This window comes from Geotrypetes seraphini, chromosome 12 (genome assembly GCF_902459505.1).
Source record: "Geotrypetes seraphini chromosome 12, aGeoSer1.1, whole genome shotgun sequence".
Classification (NCBI taxonomy): domain Eukaryota; kingdom Metazoa; phylum Chordata; class Amphibia; order Gymnophiona; family Dermophiidae; genus Geotrypetes; species Geotrypetes seraphini.
Genome location: NC_047095.1, coordinates 87,286,698 through 87,311,391, shown reverse-complemented (window position 1 = coordinate 87,311,391; position 24,694 = coordinate 87,286,698). Strand labels below are relative to the sequence as shown.

The window sequence follows — 24,694 nt, the reverse complement described above, 5'->3', positions numbered from 1 at the left end:
ATCTGGTATAGCTTTGATTATGGGTACTTGGACGATCAGGTTTTTGATCGTCCAAGTACCCATTTAGGCCACTTTTTAGATATTTCTTTTTTTTTTATTATGAGCCCCATAGCTTCTATATCCTTCGTAGAACAGCCTTCCTAGACATCCAAAGAGTTGTGACTAGCCAAACAAAAAGGAAGCAATAAACAGGACACTAACCCCCATTTTACAATACCACGCAAGGGTTTTTTAGTGCCAGTCGGTGCACTGAATGTTCTGCGCTCATAAGAACTCTGACTGTCGGTGTAGCACAGAGCATTCAGCACGCCAGTCTGTGCTAAAAACCTCTTGCACATTTAACCGGCCGGAAATGGCACTAACTAGTTTAATAGCATTTAGTCAGCTAACCCTCCCCCTTTTTTTTTTCAAAACCATAGCAGTAACGCCGTGGCAGTGATGCTCAAGAGCCGTGGCTGGAGCTAAAAAAACACACTACCGTTTTATAAAATGGGGGGGGGGGGGGGGGCTGGTGGGTAAATGCGTATATTAAATGTGAGATAACTACCCAAGAGAATATGTGGCAGACACAATTCGGAGATTATACCGGTGAATAAGTGATATGAGCAGGTTAAGTCAACACAGAGAAACTGGAATTCTCCATTTATTTTTTTTAGAGAAAAATCTCTATATGATGGTAGGGTCTTGGAGTGGCCAATTTATTAGTACTGAAATGTATTCTTCAATGGGAGATAATATAGCTATGTTGGATAGGAATAAGATGAGATAGCACCTACAGTAAATGAATGGCTAAGCAGTAGGGTCTTTCAGCAAAATTAACATTTATTTCCTTCAAAAATGGAGTCAGTTCGAAACAGGCCAAAGACTCTATACAGCAAATGTTCACCACTGGAGCTTTCATGTAAACTTTGCATTGAAGCTGTGGGAAATTCAAACAGTCAGATCTTGCCAGCAACTATTCTCTTGCCAAAGTTAGGAGCAGTCTAACAAAACTGTGAGGAGGCCATTGCTTGACTTTGTGGCTTTCAATTTGCTAAATAAAGAATGAAAAAAGGGAACATTCTTGACTACTTCTTTAAACTGCCAGCTAATTAAAAAAATAATGCTCAGATTGTTGTAGAGAGAGAGAAGAGTCACAGGAAAGACTGAGAACAGCAAAGAAAACAGTTATTTTAACATATATGTTGCAATTGATTTTTTTTTTTCAATAGTGTTGGCAAACTAATCTCACGTGACCTCAAAAATTTGAACAATATTTATTTTAGGCAGTTTCCAAAGAACTGCAAATCTTCACCATGTTGATTTATGAAATGTATTACAATACAGAAAAAAAGAGCAGGTAAAAATAATAACACTTAGCTGAAAACAAATACATGATTTTTGGCAGCCTTGATTTCTTGTAGTGTTTCATTTCTGAGGCTGGTGATGAGCCAGCCTCTCTCTCCCATAGGCATCTTCTGATACTGGTGCAGGGATATCCATGTGGAAGGTGGGAGAGGGAATAGGAGTTAGCTGCAAGCACTGGGAATAGATACACTATGGTCTCCTTTTACTAAAGTGCGCTAGCGTTTTTTAGTACACGCACAAGATTAGTGCGTGCTAGCTGAAAAATTACCGCCTGCTTAAAAGGAGGTGATAGCAGCTAGCATGCATGCTAAAACCGCTAGCACACCTTTGTAAAAGGAGTCCTATATTTCCACTGTGTGTGTTTTAGGTTCAATGGATTTTGACAACTGTTTGTGTTCTGAAACAAGTTCTAATGAAAGATGGTGGTGATGGGAAGCCCAGCAAAGGACTGAAAACTTCAACTTACAGTGTTTCAATTCTTAGATGCATTACATATGCACACAAAGTAATTCTGCAAAGCTATTCCTGAGGGTATATGGCCACGTAAGTGCATAAATGACTTTTTCTAGAATTCCAAAAGATTTTGTGTCATCAAGGTGCATATTTTGTAGGTGGGTTTGCACATGGTCAGCGTAGAGACAGTATGGGGCTCATAATCAAAACAGAAATACGTCTAAAACCAAGCTCAGATCGGCACTTGGACGACCTAAAAGACAGGTCATCCAAGCGCTGGTAATTGAAATGGGTTTTTAGATGTATCCAGAGACTTTTTAGGCCTTTGAATCCTGCTGTGCGCCCAGAGCTGAAAGGGGCATTTTTGAAGGAGTGGTTAGGGCAGGATGTAGGCCGACCTAGACTTAGTCATACTAAAGGGATAATTGAAAGTTTTATGAGGCTGCCTGGACGGAACTTACATGTTGTGACTTAGGCAATCTAAAAACAGTCTAAGTGCCCACAAGGGATCCAAAGTGACCAAATAACCACTGCAGACACAAAGTACAGACCTCCACACACTTCCCCAGTGATCACTGACCCCCCACCCCCACCCACACACACACACACACTGCCATAAAAAAATCAGAATAAAAACATACATACCTGCCTACAGAATATCAGCACCTGGCATAGGAAAGCCTAGTAGAGCTGCACAGAGGTGGCTTAAGTAGTCTGGGGGGTGGGCTAGTGAGCCATAGAGAGCAGGCCCAGACCCATAAGCCACTCTAACCACTGCATTTATGATGGAAAATGTGAGTCCACCAAAACCTCCCCAAACCCTATTGTACTGCCATATAGGTGGTATCTGCAGCCATAAGGGCTATTGGGGTTGTAGACAGGTGGATATAGTAGGTTTTGGGGGGCTCACCATGACTTGGAAGGGAGTTGTAGTGAGATGTTTATGTGGCACCCTTTTTGTGAAGTTCACAGCAGTGCACTGTAAGGTGCCCCACTACTCTGTGCCATGTCTGGGTGACCAGTCCATCACTTTGCTAGCCTCTCCCACATCCAAAAGTTCTTGTTCTAGGCATTTGGGACTTGGACGATTTTTTGAATGAGAATGTAGTATAAAGATAGACATACTAGCAGTCCAGAATATCAAACTGCTGGACATAGAAGTAGATAATTTTTTTAAAAATAATAATTTGGACGTATTTTTCGAGAATGGACTTTGGATGCTGTCAACTATGGGCGACTATGTTTTGATTATGCCCCTCTATATGTAACTATGCACGTAGATTATAAGTATTATAATTTTTTAATGTGCAAACTTATAAAATATAGATGCAGACATTTACAGCGGCTGTAGGACTGGCATAAAAGTCCACCCCATCTACAATGTACGCACAGGTTAGATCAGTGTTTCTCAGCAGGTTATACTGTAGCCACCACCTGGGTCTCTAAGAAGCAAGCAACAGTGCCCCTGTTGGCCACAGTAAAAACTGACCTAGGCGCGCTACTCAGTAAAGAGTCAGCCCTGCAGGGACTGAAATGAAAAATTAAACACTTGTTGCAAGAAAGTTCTTGGTATGGTTTTAATAGTCAGAATGTGCCCAAGCACCTCAATAAACTCAAGTTCAGAAAAATTAAGTATTGAGGAAAACTCCTGCATAGCTTCCAGCTTTCCCATTCAAGATCAAAACTTCACCTTTTTAGCATAAACAATTTCTCTACTTATTTTCAAAGTTCTCTTCCCTAGTCTGCCCAAATAAGTTCAGTTCCTGAGCTGTATCAGTCCCAAACTTTCTAAAGAAAGCAAAAACCTTAGAAGCCTCCAGCTGCCACAAGCAGTAATGGGGTCGGGAGGCTTGTCTCAAGTTTGCCTTATGAAAAGCACAACAATCAGCTTTCAAAATTCCCTGCCAGATAGTGGTAAACTTCTCCCGCCTAAAGACAAGTCCCAGCTTCCTACAAGTTTGAGCTGAAAAATGCAGGTCAAAATCACACAGTTTCTTTTCAATTCCTTGTGCAGGAAGCAAACTGGTGCCCCCCTCCCCCCCCCCCCCCACACACACACACACTAAGTCCAAAAACTGAATCCTTAAGGCTGCCACTACAAGTATCAAGGTTCTGGCATTAATGCAAAGAGAAAAAGATCATCAACATGAACAGCAGCCAAAACAGTCTCATTCAAAAGAGTCCCAAAAACTCAGCAATTCAAAATACACAGCACTGCCTTTAGTACTGCTTGGCAGCCAGAATCGCATCCATTAGCTCAGAGGTTCCAAATGGTTCCTCTGTAGTCAGCTCCTCCTCAAGCTCCATCGGCTCTTTCTGAACTATGGCTTCAAACTCTGGTATGGACCCAGCTTCTTCTACTTTCATCTGGTCTGAGGTATTACCCTGGCTTGAGCCTGAAATCTCTTCCTTGGGAAGAGACCTGTGCCCTTTGCCTCCTCCTTATCTTCTGCCACAGCCTAGTGAAATCTAGTGGCTTTTCTTGTGGGGAGCCACGCCCTGCCCTGCCCTTGCTGAGCTGGATCTCACCTGGTCTCTCTAGTGCTCCCTCAGTGGACATTGGGAAAATTACCTGGCTAACGGTAAATCATGCCTGGTCTTTCTTCAGGGACATGGTGAACGAGGTGCAAAATCTGTATATCCCCAGATTCAGGAAGGGGGGCAAAAAGAATCGAACAAAAGACCCGGCGTGGATAACCAAAACAGTGAAGGAAGCGATAGGCAATAAGAAAAATTCATTCAAGAAATGGAAAAAGGACAAATCTGAGGGGAACTGGAAAGAGCACAAGAAGTATCAAAAAGAATGTCACCGTGAGGTTCGGAAAGCTGAAAGAGGTATGAAGAAAGGCTAGCCAGGGAAGCAAGAAATTTCAAACCGTTCTTCAGATATGTTAAAGGGAAGCAGCCAGCTAGAGAGGAAGTGGGACAGCTAGACGACGGAGACAGGAAGGGAGTGGTGAAGGAGGAGAAGGTAGTGGCAGAAAGGCTTAACATGTTCTTCTCGTCTGTATTTACTAACGAAAACACGTCCAACATGTCGGAACCTGAGCAATTCTTCAACGGAAGTCAAGCAGAAAAATTAACATTCATAGAAGTGAGCATTGAGGACGTTCGCAGGCAGATAGAAAAACTAAAAACTGACAAATCCCCGGGTCCGGATGGCATACATCCAAGGGTTCTGAAGGAATTAAAGGAGGAGATAGCGGAACTACTGCAGCAAATTTGCAACTTATCCCTAAAAAAAGGCGAGATCCCGGAGGATTGGAAGATAGCCAATGTTACGCCCATCTTTAAAAAGGGATCAAGAGGTGATCCGGGAAACTACAGGCCAGTGAGCCTGACTTCAGTTCCTGGGAAAATGGCAGAAGCACTGATAAAAGAAAGCATTGATCAACATTTTGAAAAGCACGAACTTCTGATAGCCAGCCAGCATGGTTTCTGCAAGGGACGATCATGCCAAACAAACTTATTGCACTTCTTCGAAAGGATTAACAAACAGATGGACAAAGGAGACCCCATTGACATCATATATCTAGATTTCCAAAAAGCCTTTGACAAGGTGCCCCATGAACGTCTACTCCGGAAACTAAAGAACCATGGGGTGGAAGGAGACGTACATAGATGGATCAGAAACTGGTTGGAGGGTAGAAAACAAAGGGTAGGAGTGAAGGGCCACTACTCCGACTGGAGGAGGGTCACGAGTGGTGTCCCGCAGGGCTCGGTGCTTGGGCCGCTACTATTTAATATCTTCATAAATGATCTAGAAACAGGGACGAAGTGCAAGATAATAAAATTTGCGGACGACACTAAACTATTTAATGGAGCTCGGACTACAGAGGAATGTGAAGAATTGCAAAGGGACTTGAACAAACTAGAAGATTGGGCGACGAGATGGCAGATGAAGTTCAACGTTGAGAAATGTAAGGTATTACATGTGGGGAGCAGAAACTCGAGGTACAACTATACAATGGGAGGGATATTATTGAATAAGAGTACCCAGGAAAGGGACTTGGGGGTATTGGTGGACATGACAATGAAGCCGACGGCACAGTGTGCAGCGGCCGCTAAGAGAGCGAATAGAATGCTTGGTATAATCAAAAAAGGTATTACAGCCAGAACGAAAGAAGTTATCCTGCCGTTGTATCGGGCAATGGTGCGCCCGCATTTGGAGTACTGCGTCCAATATTGGTCGCCGTACCTTAAGAAGGATATGGCGTTAGTCGAGGGGGTTCAGAGGAGAGCGACGCGTCTGATAAAAGGGATGGAAAACCTGTCATATGCTGAGAGATTGGAGAAGCTGGGTCTCTTTTCCCTGGAGAAGAGGAGACTTAGAGGGGATATGATAGAGACTTACAAGATCATGAAGGGCATAGAGAGAGTAGAGAGGGACAGATTCTTCAAACTTTCAAATAATAAAAAGAACAAGAGGGCACTCGGAAAAGTTGATAGGAGACAGATTCAAAACAAATACTAGGAAGTTCTTTTTTACCCAATGTGTGGTGGACACCTGGAATGCACTTCCAGAGGATGTGATTGGGCAGAGTACGGTACTGGGGTTCAAGAAAGGATTGGACAAATTCCTACTGGAAAAGAGGATAGAGGGGTATAGATAGAAGATTACTGCACAGGTCCTGGACCTGCTGGGCCACCGCGTGAGCGGACTGCTGGGCACGATGGACCTCGGGTCTGACCCAGCAGAGGCATTTCTTATGTTCTTATGTTCCTATAACCAGGACTAGGTTTAAAACCTACATTTCTAGTACTCAAATCTAGTTCTTATGAACACTTTAGAAAACTGTTAAAAACTTTTCTCTTTTCTAAATTCCTGATGAATTAGATTATCACATTCTTTTCTAACATAATTTTTGTCTTCATAGCATAGCTTTTTATTAACCGCATTGAACTTATGGTTATGCTGTCTATAAATCTGTTGTTATGTTATGTTATGTTACTGCTGACCATAGTGTAGTGACTGGGTAGGGTTTCCCTGTTCCCCCATTCTAGGTCTGCAAAATCATGAGGTTGGTCTGTCCGGTACTGTGAGTTGGCCTTGGGAATCCCCTTTTTGGGCGTCCTCTCATCCTTTCTGTAAGGTTTAACAGGGACCACGGCAGGCATGGAGCCTGACTGGTCACAGTACACACACTATTGTCAGGGGGTACATGGCGCCGGTGTTGTATGTCTCCCAACTTCCTTCTGCCATCGCATTATCTCCCACCTTCCTCGTATTTTCTAATCTAATCTAGTCTTCAGTTTATATACCGGGTCATCTCTCGTCAGAGCTCGACTCGTTTTACAAGAAGTCAAGAGACTAGAATATACAGAAAATAAGGAGAAATAAAAGATAATAAAAATGAGTTTAGTCTATCATAGAAGGAAATCTTGCAATGTTAGCAATTAGTAGGTTCTGCAGATAAGCTAATTAGATATTGTGAGAATAGCAGCGTTTTTAAGGTTTTCAGAAATAATTGCAATTGGTCTATCATTCTAATAACACCAGGAAGTCCATTCCAAATCTCAACCAACCTGAAAACATTAGACTGACAAAGTTTCCCAGCTGATTTAAATCCCTTAAAAGAGTATTTTATCCCCAGCCCCCCTCCCCCCAACCAGCAGCGGCAGCTCACTGTGTACATTTAACTTCACACAGCTGTCGCTAACGTTAGTTTAGCCAACAATTCCATCGGGCAGCCTCGGCCCACCTCCACCGAAAGAGAAAGTTGCATCATCGGAGGCAGGCCAGCCTAGCAAAGGCCCCGAGGCTTCCTGATGGAGTCGCTGGCTCAGCAGTACCTCTCCTCTCCCTAGTGGCAGCTCATTGCGTGCTTTTAACTTCCCCACACAGCTGCCGCTAGTGTTAGTTTAGCCGCAGTTCCATCAGGCATCTTTGGGCCTTTGCTAGGCCGGCCAGCCTCCAATGAAAGAGGAAGTTGCATCATCAGAGGCGGGCCGGCCTAGCAAACCCCCTGAGGCTGCCTGATGGAACTGTGGCTTTTAAACTCTCTGATGCGCACTGCTCTCCTCTTCCCTATTGTTTTTTCCTTACATGTCTTCTTTACTATTTTTATATTTCTATTTCCTTCCCATCCCATTCCTTCTGTATCTCGTTTGTCGTGTCAGTCACATGTATATAGTTTGTTTCCCTTCAAATACTGTAATTTAATATTTTAATATTTTGTACATCGCTTAGAATTTGGAATAAGCGATTAATCAAATACTTAATAAACTTGGAACTTGAAACTTGGCTAAACTAACACTAGTGGCAGCTGTCTGGGAAGTTAAAAGCACACAGTGAGCTGCTGCTAGAGAGTTGAGAGGTACTTCTGGACATGGAGAAGGGCTGGGGGAAGGGAGAAGGAGTACTGCTGGACATGGGGAGAGAGGTTCTGCTGGACAAGGGGGAGGGAAAGGGAAGGGAGAAGAGGTGCTGCTGGACCTTGCAGAAGGGGAGGGGAAAGGAAAGGTGCATCTGGACTTGAAGGAGAACGGAAAAGAAAGGTGCTTCATGCTGGAGGGGAGTGTGAGATGGTGCATGGGGAGAAAGCATATTAGCCGTTAGGAGGAGGGAATGAAGGAAAATTGTTACAGGATGAGTGAGAGTGATGAGAGAGAGAGAAATGGACATGGTGTAGAGGAGAGGGAGAAATGAGGCATGGGGAGAGAACATTTGAGTGAGGTTGGGGAGAGATGAACTGGGGGTGGAAAGGAGGGATGTCACATGATGGAAGGGGCAAGGAGAAAGAGAGAAAGCATGCAGGGGTAGAAAGTGTTGGACTCGGAGAGGGAGAGAGGGAGAGATGGATGGGTAGGGTAGAAAGAAGGGAAGGAGAAATGTCACACGAAGTGGGAGAGGACAGAGAGTAAAAAGGTGAACTCATGGAGGGAGAGAGAGATGTTGGTTAGGGGAGGGAATGAGAACTGGGAGAGGAAGCGTGCAGGAGGCAGAGAGAATGAAATGGGCTGGTGGAAAGGAGGGAGAAATATTCAATGTGGCGTGGCAGTAGAGGAAGTGGGACAGGTGCACCCTGGATCTCTCTCTCTCTCTTTCCCCACTCCCTTTGCATCAAGGGAGGGAATGAGAGAAGGACAGTGAAAGAGAGAGAGGTAGACATGTTGTCAATGAGGGTGGAGGAAGAAAAGTTGGACTCATGGAGGGACAGAGAGAGATGTTGGTTGTGGAACACCTCAAAGAAATGGCAGACTGTAGAGCAAGCCTAGTCTTTATTCAAGGACACGGTGATCGAGGCGCAAAATCTGCATATCCCAAGATTCAGAAAAGGATGCAAAAAGAATCAAACAAAAGACCCAGCGTGGAAAACCAAAGAACTTAAGAAAGCGATAGGGGATAAGAAGAATTCATTCAGGAAATGGAAAAAGGACAAAATTGAGGAAAATTGGAAAGAGCACAGGAAATATCAAAAAGAATGTCACCGAATGGTTAGAAAAGCCAAAAGAGAATATGAAGAAAGGCTAGCCAAGGAAGCACGAAATTTCAAACCGTTCTTCAGATATGTTAAAGGGAAGCAGACGGCTAGGGAGGAGGTGGGACCACTGGATGACGGAGAAAAGAAGGGAGTGGTGAAGGAGGAGAAAGACTAAACATGTTCTTTTCATCTACATTTACAAAAGAGGAAACATCCAACATACCAGAACCTGAGCAAATCTTCAAATGAGACCAAAAAGATAAACTAACATCCATGGAAATAAGCCTTAAAGACATACGCAGGCAGCTAGAAAATTTAAAACTGACAAATCGGCGGGCCTGGACAGAATCCACCCAAGGGTTCTGAAAGAACTTGAGGAAATAGTGGAACTACTACAGCAAGTTTGCAATCTATCCCTGAAAACAGGAGTGATCCCGGAGGTTTGGAAGATGGCCAATATTACGCCCATCTTTAAAAAGGGATCAAGAGGTGACCCGGGGAACTACAGACTGGTGAGTCTGACCTCGGTTCTGGGGAAAATGGCGGAAGCGCTGATAAAAGACAGCATCGACGAGCATTTTGAAAGAAATAAACTTCTAATCACAAGCAACATGGCTTCTGCAAGGGGAGATCATGCCTAATGAACTTACTGCACTTCTTCGAAGGAATTAATAAACGGATGGACAAAAGGGACCCTATAGACATCGTATATTTAGATTTCCAAAAAGCCTTTGACAAGGTACCCCATGAACGCCTACTTCGGAAACTGAAGAACCATGGGATGGAAGGAGACGTACACACATGGATCAGAAATTGGTTGGCGGGTAGGAAGCAGAGGGTAGGAGTGAAGGGCCACTACTCGGACTGGAGGAGGGTCACGAGTGGTGTTCCGCAGGGGCCGGTGCTCGGACCGCTGCTATTCAATATATTTATAAATGATATAGAAACAGGGACAAAGTGCGAAATAATAAAATTTGCAGACGACACCAAACTATTTAGTGATGCTCGGACTAAAGAGGACTGTGAAGAATTACAAAGGGACCTGAACAAACTAGGGGAGTGGGTGATGAGATGGCAGATGGGAGGGATATTATTGAGTGACAGTACCCAAGAAAGGGACTTGGGGGTAATAGTGGACAAGACAATGAAGCCGTCGGCACAGTGCGCAGCGGTCGCCAAGAGAGCGAATAGAATGCTAGGTATAATCAAAAAGGGTATTACAACCAGAACAAAAGAAGTTATCCTGCCATCCATGCCATCCTGCATCCGCATCTGGAGTACTGCATCCAATATTGGTCGCCGTACTTTAAAAAGGATATGGCGATACTCGAGAGGATTCAGAGGAGAGCGACACATTTGATAAAGGGTATGGAAAACCTTTCATACACTGAGAGACTGGAAAAACTGGGGTTCTGTTCCCTGGAGAAGAGAAGACTTAGAGGGGACATGATTGAGACCTATAAGATCATGAAGGGCATAGAGAAAGTGGAGAGGGACAGATTCTTCAAACTCTCGAAAACTACAAGAACGAGATGGCATTCGGAAAAGTTGAAAGGAGACAGATTCAAAACCAATGCTAGGAAGTTTTTCTTCACCCAAAGGGTGATGGACACCTGGAATGCGCTACCATAGGGTGTGATAGGACAGAGTACGGTATTAGGGTTCAAGAAGGGATTGGACACTTTTCTGAAGGAAAAGGGGATAGAAGGGTATAGATAGAGGACTACTACACAGGTTCTGGACCTGTTGGGCCACCACGCGAGCGGACTGCTGGGCACGATGAACCTCTGGTCTGACCCAGCAGAGGCACTTTTTATGTTCTTATGGACTGGAATGAGGTCTGGAAGAGAAGGAAGCAGAAATAAATAATAATAATAATAATAACTTTATTCTTGTATACCACCCATCCATAAAAGATCCGGGCAGTTCACAAAGAAGAAGGAACTGTACAATCAGTGAAATATACATTAATTTAGGGAAAAACATGATAAAAATATACAGTTAAGAAATATTGGATGCACAGTCAGAAGGAATTACAACCAGAGACTCATGAAATCACTGGACAACAGAGGTAGGAAAAATGATTTTATTTTTAATTTTGTGATCAAAATGTGTCAGTTTTGACAATTGACCTCTTTGAAAAAAAAACCAACAAATATAAATGATAATTAACATTTTCTCTGCATACATTTTGTGGTTACCATTATGTATTAATAAGATTATATTGTGTGTATATGAAAAATGGATGGAAGAAATTGCATTACAATTAGAACTATTATTATGGGGCTTTGGTCAGGGGCATAGCTTAGCAGGGGTACTCAATTGATATTTGTTAGACTTAGGGGGTACTTTGCTTGAAGAAGTTGAGAAACACTGGGTTAGATGACTGATGCTAATGTTTTATAAAGAAAAGTAGGCACATAGATTTCATTACTCCAAATACCTTCCTTCAAAGACATCAAATACAAAAGCACCAGAGCAAGAATATTCTCGGTAATGGCCACAACATGGAGGAATGCCCTATCGAAGTAATGAAAGCTAGAAAAGGACAACGGAAAATTCAAGAAAGGGATAAAGACTATCCTTTTCTCAGACTACTTCAACTTTTTTGTGCATCGGGAAGCAATGTTAGTATATGAATTGCTCAGCTAGTTTGCATGGCGTTTTAATATTAAAGAGCTTATTTGCATGGCTGAGTCAGATCGGGCAAAAATACAATAACACACAGTGAGCCATTTTGTGCATCGAGTCAGTAAATTCAATCATCGCTAAACCAGTCAAAAACGGTTTTACGACGATCATTAGACGATCGTTGATTTTAGTGCATCTAGCTCTGAATAAGGTCTACATTTACACTTTAAACAGAGCATCTGGGCAGAGTAGGTAGGCAGACAAATGCTAATTTTTAAATAGCAATTCAGTAATTATGCATTAAAAAATCTTTGATTATTTTTAAGTATTTGTGGAAAAAAACCAGGACTCGTTCATATTTTCAATGAATTGAAGCTTTGTGATCTCTTTAATGTCTAGAGAAGTGGGTATTTGATAATATATATAAATTCATTCATTTTCTAAATCTTTTCTATCCCTCTAGGCTCGGTGTGCAATGTTTCCTGTACATCTCTTCTCTGTGATCCAGTGCTACTTGCTGAAAACCTTACAGCTGAGACAGTGGAGCACTGGATGAAACCTACCAAAGTAGAGGTAAGAAAGAGAAATCTTAGAAGTGAAAATAATTTAATTGGGTACATCATGCTTACCCAGATAACGGGATGTAGAATAGATCCCAGATAAAGTAAAAGTTGCTCTTTATTTTAAACTTAGTAACATAGTAAATGATGGCAGATAAAGACCCACATTTTTCATATATGTACTCTTCTTGCAATCAGTTTAAAAATACCAAGAACAACATAGGAAAAGTGGAAGCACCACAAATAAACCGTAGCAGCCTCAAAATGTTTTAAAAAATCCAAACAGTCCAAAAATAGGCACTGGAACACAAAATGAGTTCCAGTGATGTCATTGGATCAAACAAATGATCCAAAGGCACTGTGTTGCATAATAATAACAAAAAAAAACCCCTACAAAATAAGAAATTTGCATGGTACAAGATTAAAAATAGTTAATCAAAACTTCAAATTCAACCAAAATAACGTGACCTTGTCATTGGAATAATAATCATTTTGATGATGTCATCGGAGGGTTTATCCAGTAAGAATTTTAAAACTTCATGGCTAAAATATTGATAAATATATTTCCACTGCAATAGGTGAGACATTCTAGACAAGTGGGTTGTATACCAATGGCCGTGTGCCATATGCAGAAGGAATCCAGTCCAGATTTTTTCTGTGACATTCCTATACTCCCCCCCACCTACACTTAGGGAGGAAAATGCTTGCAAAACCAAAATAATCCTCACTAAGTATATTAGACAGTGGTACACAATGATATAGTTAATAAAAAATGTAAGTAAGTATAAGTGAGTGAATATAGGAGAAGTGAAGTCAGTCACAGGTTTCTGCCAATCTGAGAAAATAAATTCCCAACAGCATTTTAAGTGGATGACTGAAGTCAACACACGCCACCGGATCACCTATTATATTGTTTAACATTTCCCCTACATTAGTGTATTAAATAAACTATGCTCCGAATCAATATATAATTGTACAGCCACCTCCCAAGCATTTTAAATTAAATGTATCTACGTGTAGCCATAAGTATGGAATAAATATTAAAAGAAGAGTTTGTCAGTGCTGAGTACAAAGATAATGTATTGGCTGACTATGGAGTATAGAGTGAAGTATAAGTTGTTATTGTTGGTTTATTTAAGGCAGGGGTAGGGAACTCCGGTCCTCGAGAGCCGTATTCCAGTCGGGTTTTCAGGATTTCCCCAATGAATATGCATGAGATCTATGTGCATGCACTGCTTTCAATGCATATTAATTGGGGAAATCCTGAAAACCCGACTGGAATATGGCTCTCGAGGACCGAAGTTCCCTACCCCTGATTTAAGGGCTCCTTTTACTAAGGTGCGCTAGCGTTTTTAGCACGCGCTCCATTGCCGCGCGCTCTAGCCCGGTGTGACACGCCAAAATCTAACACGAGCTCAATGGCGGCGTTAGCGTCTAGCGCGCGCTAAAACCGCTAGCGCAGCTTAGTAAAATGAGCCCTAAGTGTACATCATTTATCCCCAAAATACCTACAAGATTGTGTGATGCCCTATGTGCCCTCTTGACCATTGCGCTCTGCTACACATTGTAATTTGGTTATTCCAGCTCATAAGAAATTGTGTTTTTAGAATATGAGATTTAGGGCTCCTTTTACTAAGGTGTGGTAGTGTTTTTAGCACACGCTGTGCACCAAGAACTATCGCCAGCTCAATGCTGGCGTTAGCATCTAGCGCGCTAAAACCGCTAGCCCAGCTTAGTAAAAGGAGCACTTAGTACTTTCCTATGTGCAGGACCTGCTGAGTGGAACAGGCTACATCAGTGGTCTCAAACTCAAACCCTTTGCAGGGCCACATTTTGGATTTTTCAGTACTTGGAGGGCCTCAGAAAAAAAATAGGTGGAGGGGCATAATCGAAAGGGACGTTTAAGTCCGTTTATGTCCATCTTGCAAGTCGTCCAAAGTTAAAAAGAGCTTAAGACACATTTTCGAAAGATACGTCCAACTTTTCTTTTTTTGTTTTGAAAATCATCTAATTATATGTCCTGCCGATCTGATCGTCCAAGCCACTAAATCGTCCATCTTTATACCACATTTTTGTCCAACTTTCCGTCCAAGTCCAAAACGCCTAGCACAAGCCCTATTGGACGTGGGAGGGGTGTGCAAAGTGATGGACTGCACACCCAGACATGCCACATAAACAGTGGGGTACCTTACAGGGCACCGCTGTGAACTTCACAAAAAGGGTGCCATGGCTTCTCCTCCCTACAGCTCCCTTATAGGTTAAGGTGAGCCCCCTAAACCACCTCCAGAATCCCCTAGACCCACTTATCTACCACCCCAATAGCCCTTATGGCTGCAGGAGCCACTTATATGCCAGTAAAAAAGGGTTTTGAGGGTGTATAGGGGAGTGCACATGTACCCTAACTCACTCCCAAGACGGTTTAAGACACCTCTGTGCAGCACGACTAGGCCAGGCGGCCAGGTGATGATGGTCTGGAGGCTAAATTTTAAAGTTGTGATTAAAATTTTTATGGGGGAGGTCAGTGATCACTGGGGTAGTGTGTGGGGGACTGTGTTATGTGTTTGAAGTGCTTATCTGGTGACTTTAGGTGGGTTTTTGTGACTTAGATCATGTTTTACATGGTCTAAGTCACAACGTCCAAGTTCCGTCTAGGCTCTGGTGTAAAACTTTCGGTTTTACATGCTGTACGACTAAGTCTAAGCCAGCCTACGTCCCGCCCAACTCCTGCCCTCGACACGCCTCCCGAAACGCCCCGTTTAGCTTTGGTCGTTCAGCGGCACTATGAAGGCCTAGGTCGTTTAGAAATACGTCCAAAACCCGTTTTTATTATCGGCACTTGGACGTTTTTGAGAAATGTTCATCCAAGTGCCGAGTTAGGCCGGTTTTTGGACATTTTTCTCTTTCGATTATGAGCCCCTTAATGTCTTATTAAAGAAATGACAATTTTGCATGAGGTAAAACTCTTTATAGTTTATAAATCTTTCCTTTTGGCTAAGTCTTAATAATAATATTGTAATTTTTAAGGCTAAAGAGACATATGATCAAGAAACTTTTATTTTATTTTTGTGAATATGATAAACATACCGTGGGCCTCAAAATAGTACCTGGCGGGCCGTATGTGACCCCCAGGCTGCAAGTTTGAGACCACTAGGCTACATCAAGCAACAAAAAGATTTGTGTAAGTTTAAAAACTTGTTAAAGTCTCATTTGTTTTGTAAGATGGAGTATGATGGTTGATGTAATTTATATGAATTGGCAATTTTAATGTTTTTTGACATGTTTGTTTTGTTATTTTTTTAATTGTATATATTTGGTTATAATCTGCCTTGTTTAAAGGCAGAATATAAATAATAAACTATTTTTATAAATTTATATATTATATCTACAAGGGAAATTATTGAAAGGCAAGTTCACAATGACTACATAACAGAATTCAAAAATATAACATTATATAAATCAAAGCAATAATTAACACTCTTCATATCCCAAAGTCCATCAAATGTGTGTGGAGGGGGGGAGAGAGATGAATAAGGAACCAAATATTGAATTGAAGTAATAGAAGACATCAATTATTATATAGTTAACATCTAGACAGTAGCAAAGCTAGAGTACTGAAAATATGCAGTTATACCAGAGTAGAAGTGCCAGAAGGAAATTTATCACTGAGGAAATTAGATAATTAGGAAGCCTTGAAAAAGACCATACGTGACGTCTTTAAACTTCACTTTGCTTTTACAAAGATATTTGAAAAATAAACTTGTTCTTATTTGAAGGATCCTAAGCTGTTGCCTTTTCTTCTTCTGAGTCATTTGTGCAACATTTGGGAAGACATATTTTTAGACCACAAAAAAAAATCATTTTTTTCATGAGAAAATGATCTCAAAATCCTCTCATGGTCTGATTCAAGAGTATCGGTAAAAGGGGAAAGGGACTTGTATACCACCTTTTTGTAGTTTTTACAACCACATTCAAAGTGGTTTACATACAGGTACTTAAAAGTCACAATCATAGTAGATAGAATAGTTTGCAATTCAATAGAGTTTATGTAATCCGCTTAGACCTGTCGTAAGATTAAGTGGTATATTAAGTTTCAATAAACATATCTGTAGAACTGGAAAATCCCACAGCTGTCTTTTTTGCCCTTATGTATCACAACTCTTTCAGAATCTGTTGCTCTAACTGGGCTTTCTAAGGCAGTACTCACTAATACAGCAGTCTTCACTAATTTTTAAGTTGGGGCTGTTTTGAGTCCAACATTGCTGGAGAGCTGACAGATATCTTCCTACTTGGTAACACAACACCAACCAATGCTTCTCGACTTCCATCGCCACCAGAACTCCTGCCCTCGGCCACACATATAGAAAACAGATAAACCCTCTTCAAATATAAGCATGCAATCTAAAATTACTAATTAGAGAATGACATGGGAAAAAATTCTGTCCCCGTCACCGCCCCATCCCCGGCTCACCGTCCCCTTCACCGCCATTCCCTTCACCGCCCTGTCACCGTCACTGCCATCCCATTCACCGCCCCGTCACCATCCCCGCAGCATCCATATAAGCCTCAGTACTGCGAAACACCATGAAGACAGAAGAGAGTCCTGCCACTACTACTACTGCACTGAGAATCTGTTTCAGTGCCTCTGCCCTGTAGTAAAAACAGAACATAAAATAAATCAATTGACTTGTCCTCCCTTGCAATGACGTGTCCCCCATGTTCACCTATAGCTCGAATCAGGTCAATTGTGCACACTAAAAATGCCCACCTGAGCACATAATCATGCAGATGCTGCAGTACAATGAGCAACAGGAGGATCTGGAACATGAGCGCAGGCAGGCAGTGATACAAAAACAGTAGACACCCGACCGATTGCAGCGTTCCGCCATCTCCCTTAGATGTAGAGTATGCCGGCTTTCTTTTTCGCCCAGCCGCATGCGCGGCTGCTCATTTGTTCAATATTCTCCTCTGACGCAACCGGAAACAGGAAGTTGCAGGAGAGGAGAAGATTGATCAACTCGAGCAGCCTTGCGTGCGCGGCTTTTTGAACGCGTGTGACTGGGCAAAAAAGAAAGCCGTCATACTCTACAGTGTTTTTCAACCTTTTTACACCCATGGACTGGCAGAAATAAAATAATTATTTTGTGGACCGGCAAACTACTAGGACTAAAATTTAAAAACCCCGTTTCCGCCCCATCTCCGCGAGCTCGGTCACCTCAGTAACTATAGAAAAATAGACAAATATAGTTCAAAATATAGACAACAGATATAAATTCTCAAAACTGACACGTTTTGATCACTAAATTGAAAATAAAATCATTTTTCCTAACTTTGCTGTCTGGTGATTGATTTCATAAGTCTCTGGTTGCGTTTCCTTCTGTCTGCACTCAGGCCCAAGAATTGTCCCTTTCTATTCCCTCCCTCTTTCCTTCCTATGTCCTTAGTGCCCCCGGTGCCTCCTTCCCATGTCTTTAGTGCCCCCAGTGTCTTCTTCCCATGTCCTTAGTGCCCCTTCCTGTCTAGTGCCCCCAGTGCCTCCTTCCCATGTCTTTAGTGCCCCCAGTGCCTCCTTCCCATATCCTTAGTGCCCCTTCCTGTCTTTAGTGCCCCCAGTGCATCCTTCCCATGTCTTTAGTGCCCCTAGTGCCTCCTTCCTATGTCCCTTTCACTGCCTTCCACACTTTGTCCCATCCCCACCCCTGAAGCCTGCCTGCCTGCCTGTCTACCTCTCTCCCTCCCTCCCTAGCCATAGCCAGCCTGCTGCCTCCCTGCCGCTCAAAAAAACAAAACAAAAAAAAAGCCTCCCTCCTTCCTTTCCCGTGCTCTTACCGCCATGCTGCAGCTGCTAAAGCCAACAGGAAGTCTTTCCGATGTCAATTCTGAAGTCGGAGAGGACGTTCTGGGGCAGCCAGGCAGCGATTGGCTGGCCCAGAATGAACTCTCCGACGTCAGAATTGATATTGGAAAGGCTTCCTGTTGGCTTTAGCAACTGCAGCAGGGTGGTAAGAGCAGGGGAAAAGGAGGGAGGCTTTTTTTTTTGTGCCTGTCCCTTAATCTTGCTGGCCCTGCGCGGACCGGCAGAAATTTCCTGCGGACCGGCGGTTGAAGAACAGTGCTCTACATCTAAGGTGAGGTGGAGGGAGGGAGATGGCGGAACGCTGCAATCGGGTGGGTGGGGACCGCGCGATCCTTGGTTGCCTCAATGCGGAGACAAGTCCATTCACCGCTACACGGGACGGTGAATGGTCTTGTCACCGCAGAGGCCACTATTTTTTCTTCCCCATTTCGGCGGGTTACCCGCGGTTATTCGCAGCTAGCCGCGGGTAACAACCATCGTGTCATTCTCTATTACTAATGTATACAACCAAAACCCTAAGATGCCAGACCCTAATATGTTTTTTTTCCTGAACAGTACAAAATATAAAGACAACAGATGTAAACTCTGAAAACTGACATATTTCAATCATCAACTTGAAAATAAAATAATTTTTCTTACCTTACCTTTGTTGTCTGGTGATTTTATTTTTCTGAACATCTTGTTCCCAGTCTCTGGTTGCACTTCCTTCTGTCGGTGCTCTTAACTGTATTTCAAGGGCCTTCTTATCTATTTGCTATTTCTTTTCTCTCCTGCTTCATTTTTTGCCCTTATCCATCTATGGCACTGATTTTGTCATATTCAGGTTTCTTCTATTTTTCTGCCTCCATTTCAAATCTATCTACTTTTCCATCTCTTCCCTTCCCATCTATCTATAAACAGCATCTCCTCCCTCTCTCTTCTCTCCCCTTCTCCATCCATGTGCACCATTTCCACCCTCTCTCTTCTCTTCCCTCCGCTCTATCCACGTGCACCATCTCTTCCCTCTTGTCTCTTTCCTTTCCCTTTCCATCCAAGTGCACCTTTCCTCTCTTCCCTTCCTCTCCCCTTCACCCATACGCACTCTCTTCTCTTTTCTAAGTGTCCCTTCCCCTCCTTTCCATCCATGTGTCCATCTCTTCTCTTCCCCTCCTTTCCATCCATGTGTTCATTTCTTCCCTATTCTCTTCCCTTCCCCTCCATCCATGTGTACCAACTCCTCCCTCTCTCTTTTCTTCCCTTGCATCCAGTATTACTCCTCTATATTCTGTGAGACACTTGTTTACTCTTTCCAAAAATACTAGGATCAGGGGGCATGTGATGAAACTACTAAGTAGTAGAGTTAAAACAAAGCAGAGAAAATATTTCTTCACAACATTTCTTCACAATATTTCTTCACAATTAAACTCTAGAATTCATTGCCAGAGAATGTGGTGGTATCAGTTAGTTTAGTGGGGTTTCAAAAAGGTTTGAATAAATTCCTATAAGGGAAGTCCATATGCCATTATTGAGATGGCTTGGGGAAATCCACTGCTTATTCCTAGGATAAGCAGCATAAAATCTGTTTTACTATTTGGGATCTAGCTAGGTACTTGGAACCTGGGGTGGCCACTGTTGGAAATAGGATACTGGGCTTAATGGACCTATGATCTATCCCAGTATGGCAGTGTCCCGCAAATTTTCTCAAGCTATGGCACAGTAAACGTAGTGGCTGCAACTTGAGGCATCTGGAAGTGCACAGATGTCACCGTGATGATGTCACGCACATGCGCGAAGGACCTCCAGACAGGCCCTGAGATGCCAGAAGGGGGTGCCAGCAAGGAAGAGGGCCAGAGAGAAGGAGAGGTGCTGATGCCAGATGATTGTCTACAGGATGTGCCTCTTGCCATGAGAGGCACGTTCTGTAGGCAGTCAGCCTGTGCCAGAGCCTCTTCTCCTCCCCCATGTACCGTGGCATACCTGAAATCTCAGAAGGCACACTAGTGTGCCACAGCACACAGTTTGAGATACACTGCAGTATGGCAATTCCTATGTTCTTATGAAGGTGTCATACAGGCTAGTACATGAACTGTTTCTTTCATATCTTTGGGTAGTGGGAGGGGGTTGGAGACTTCAAAGGGAGTAAGAGGGGGGTTATGTTTTAATCTCTCGAGTGGTCATCTGGTCAGTTTGGGCACCTCTTTGGCACCTATTCATTATTGAAATAGGTCTAGTCCAGTGGTCTCAAACTCGCGGCCCTCCAGGTACTATTTTGAGGCCCTCAGTATGTTTATCATAGTCACAAAAGTAAAATAAAAGTTTCTTGATCATATGTCTCTTTAGCTATAAATAACAATATTATTATTAAGACAGCCAAAAAGAAAGATTTATAAACTATAAAGAGTTTTATCTCATGGAAAATTGTCATTTTTTTAATAAGACATGAACTATTTTTTTCTGAGGCCCTCCAAGTACCTACAAATCCAAAATGTGGCCCTGAAAGGGGTTTGAGTTTGAGACCACTGGTCTAGTCTAAAATGTGCCCTACAATATTCCATTATTTCAGAAAAAAGTCCAAATTATAAGCACACCCTAGTCCTGCCCAAACTGTGCATCCTTGAGATTTAGACACATTGCAGACAAGTTGAATAGAAAAGCGTTTAAAATAGAGGTTTCAAAAATAGTGATTTGGACATTTTATTTATTTATTTAAGTATTTATATGCCATTTATAGCCTAACTGGTTTACATTCAGATATTCAAGTATTTTTCCCTGTCTGTCCCTGTCTGGAACTCTATCTATCAATGGGGGATTGAGTGACTTACCCAGGGTCACAGGGAACAGCATGGGATTTGAACCTACAACCTCAGGGTGCTAAGGCTGTAGTTCTAACTACTGTGCCACACACTCCCCACTTACCAGAGAATGTGATGAATGCAGTTAGATTAGCAGGGTTTGAAAAAGGTTTGGATAATTTCCTTTAAAAGTTCCATAAGCCATTATTAAGATGGACGGGAAAATCCACTGCTTATTTCTAGGATAAGCAGCATAAAATCTGTTTTAATCTTTTAGGATCTTACCAGGGACTTGTGACCTGGATAAGCCACTGTTGGAAAGAGGATACTGGGCTTGATGGACCTTCAGTCTGTCCCAGTATGGCAACTCTTATGTTCTTATTGCACTTACTACACACAAGTGGCAAATAGTTGGTACTCTTTCAAAAGGGTGCATCCTTTGTTATAACAGCGTGTACATACATGCACTATTTTTTCCTGTCATATTAGGCAAAATAAATAAATAAACAAACAACAACAACATGAGATATATAATTTCAAATGAACGCACATACCTATTGGTTACTAGACAATTAAATCAAGGGCTTACACTGACTACCGTATATTTGGTCTTCAGTAGAGAATGACACGGGGGACACATTTTTCCCCGTCCCTGTGGGAACTGATTTATCCTGTCCCCGCGAGTTCTTTTCCTGTCCCTGCCCCACTCCTGCAAGCTCTGTCCTCATCTGCACAAGCCTCAAACACTTTAAAATTATAAGTGTCTGAGGCTTGTGAAGTTAAAGCAGAGTTTATAGGAATGGGGCAGGGACAGAGACATTGACAAAACTCATTCGGAGAGGACGGGGAAATTGAATTCCTGCAGGGACGGGGACAAATTTGTCCCATGTCATTCGGGAAAGCTTTTCAGGCTCATATAAATTGAGCACCCTGGCACTAGGCCACAAGATGACAGACTGGATTAGGAATTGGAGCAAGTGGAGTCAACTGTGTACAAGGGCAGATCTGTTTAATACTGTACAGTAATTTCAGAAACACATTATGAAAAGGTTATCAGAAAAAAATATCTTTTGAAGATGGCTCAAAGAAGCATACAATAAGTACAGAGGATCTTTTATTTAGGTAGCAGTAAAGAGAAAGTCAGAGATCAGTGGAGTCTGTGGTATGCACTAGGAAATACATTTTTTTATTTATTTATTTGGTTTGATTTATGTTCTGTCCTCCCCAAAGAGCTCAGAATGGGTTACAGGGTTGACATACATAATACATAGACAAGCAGATTATGAATTTACATGTGTTTTGGACAGATCAAGTCCTTAAGGTTTGCCACAATCCCACTGACACTGGAGAATAAATGGAATCATTTTGCAATTCATCCTTGACTCGAATGAAGGAGAAAATTCCACTTCATTAAATGTCACATACTTAAGAGGAAGCTAGGCATTCCTATGTATTGGGATTTCTTGTGGGTTTCATAAAGGGAGACTGTGAAAAATGCATTTTGAAGGCAACCACACTCTCAGAGGCAGAATCAAAACTCATGGACATCCAATAAGTCAGCACTTGGACGTTTTGACCACCCAAAACTTTTGTGCCAATTTTTGAAACTAACTTTCTGGAGGTCTAGTGGGACTTCTAAGCCACTATACGTTTTGAGTTCCAGTGGATATTTTGGGATGCGTAAGGGCGGGCTTTGGGTGGGTTTAGACTTGGATGTTTTGCAGCTATAATCAAATGTTTTGCAGGACGTCCTAGACAGAACTTAAACGTTTTGGGCTAGACCTGTTTTAGAAGCGCCCAAGTACTAAAAAGGTATTCAGTAACCAGAAGACCAATGAACAGATTAAGTAATGAGCCCCTGTTACTCCCCCAGTGGTCACTAACCTCCTCCCACACCCCAAAGATTTGATTGAAAGAGTACCTGTCTCTAGAATAGCAGCATCTGCTATTGGAAAGCCTAGTAGAACTCCACACAAGTGTCTTCAGTAGCCAGATGGGTGGGCTAGTGAAGCACAGAGAGGAGGAGCCAAGCCCATAAGCCACTCTAACCACAACATTTGTGGTAGAAAATATGAGCCCACCAATACCTTACTATACTGCCATATATGTGCCACCTGCAGCCATAAGAACTATAGGGATGGTAGACAGATGAGTATAGTAGGTTAGGGGGAGTTTTGGAGGGCTCAGCATAAATTATAAGGGGGTTCTGGTGAGATATATATCTGGCACCTTAGAAGAGCTCTCTAAGGTGCTCCAGTGCTTTGTTGGTATGTCTAAGTGGCCAGTCCATTAGAATGCTGGCCACTCCCACATCCAAATGGTCTACATTTTTACATTTGTAAGTTGGACATTTCTGTGGTCGAAAATGGGGTATAAAGTTGGATGTTCTAGCAGCCTAGACATCCCAGCAGCCTAAATAAATATTTTGGATGTCTAGTAGTTTGGGTTTCGAAAATGGCCATTTTTTGTGTGTTCAACTGGATATTTTCCCAGTAACGTCCAAATTGGACTTAGATTTTTTTTTTTTTTTTAAATGCCTCTCTCTGGATCTTAACATCTGTTGGAGGCTCAATTTGGTCAGGAGCTAGAGGTGGTTGAACAAAAGCAATCGATCCACTCCCATGCCTCGTGTGACCTAAAACACCAACTTTGCTTAAGCACTGCGGCAGAAGGAAACTACCTAGGAGTCTAAAATTTTGCAGTTTGGTACAACACATTGGGGCATGTTTCTGTGCCAAGTTTGAAATCTTTTGCGAACGTGCTTCCATTTCTACAGGTCAGCAAAGGAGGCAAAAAAATTCACGAATGAAAATTTTTGGCACAGTTTGGCTCCATTTGCTGCTGATAGGTAAGTCAGCTGAGGGTACAACTTTATCAGCAGACAGGGCAGGATTAATTAGTCAAGGGCCCCTAGGCACCCATATATACTGGGCCTCCTGCCCCGCCCCACCCAGGCAGAAACAGGAAGCTGCATCAGAGGGAAGCTTTGGGCAAGCAGCACCGCTTGCACAATTATAGTTCCCGTTGCCTTTCTTACTCGCGTTGCTTGCTTGTCTTACTTTCCGTCGATGGGGGGGCGTGTTGTTGATTGGGGTGGGGCCCACATTGCCGATCGGGGAGGGGGCCCGCATTGCTGATTGATGCTGGAGGGGCCCATCGCCGTTTGGAAAAAACAATGTTGATGCCCTCCTTCATCGGGCCCCCTGACCATTTCGGGCCCTAGGCACATGCCTACTTGGCCTATTGGTTAATCCTGCCCTGCCAGCAGATTTGTACCATGAGGTACTTCCAAGATTTGCAATATGAGCTTTTACAGTCAAGTGAAGCTGAAGATAGGCCATCCAAAAAATATGAAAATAAAAAAGAATCATTCAAAGAAATGTAGTAATGAGATTTACACTCATGAAACATAAACACTTTGAAATAAAAAATATACTCAGAGACACGAAAGCAAAGACAAGGAGCCAAAGCCCCAAGAAAATTGCCTCACCACCCAATCATCGCATATTGTGAAGTCAAGTGAAAAACAACTCATTGCTGCAGTCTAGCATAAAAGATTTTTTGCTTATACTTTAAACTGCAAGCATAACACTTACTTGCTCGAAGGTTCCGACGGGGCCCATTTCGATCCTGCATCAGGGAACCGAATGGAGC

The 24,694-nt window shown here is 42.6% G+C and overlaps 1 protein-coding gene across 1 annotated transcript in view; it reads left to right on the top strand.

The window, feature by feature from the left end:
- The window catches only part of PAPPA2 (pappalysin 2), a 546,937-nt gene that overhangs the window by 434,921 nt on the left and 87,322 nt on the right, over positions 1-24,694 (top strand). The window contains exon 19 of the mRNA XM_033916510.1: positions 12,319-12,428. Coding sequence (XP_033772401.1) covers positions 12,319-12,428 — 110 coding nt within the window. The remainder of the gene's footprint in view (positions 1-12,318; positions 12,429-24,694) is intronic.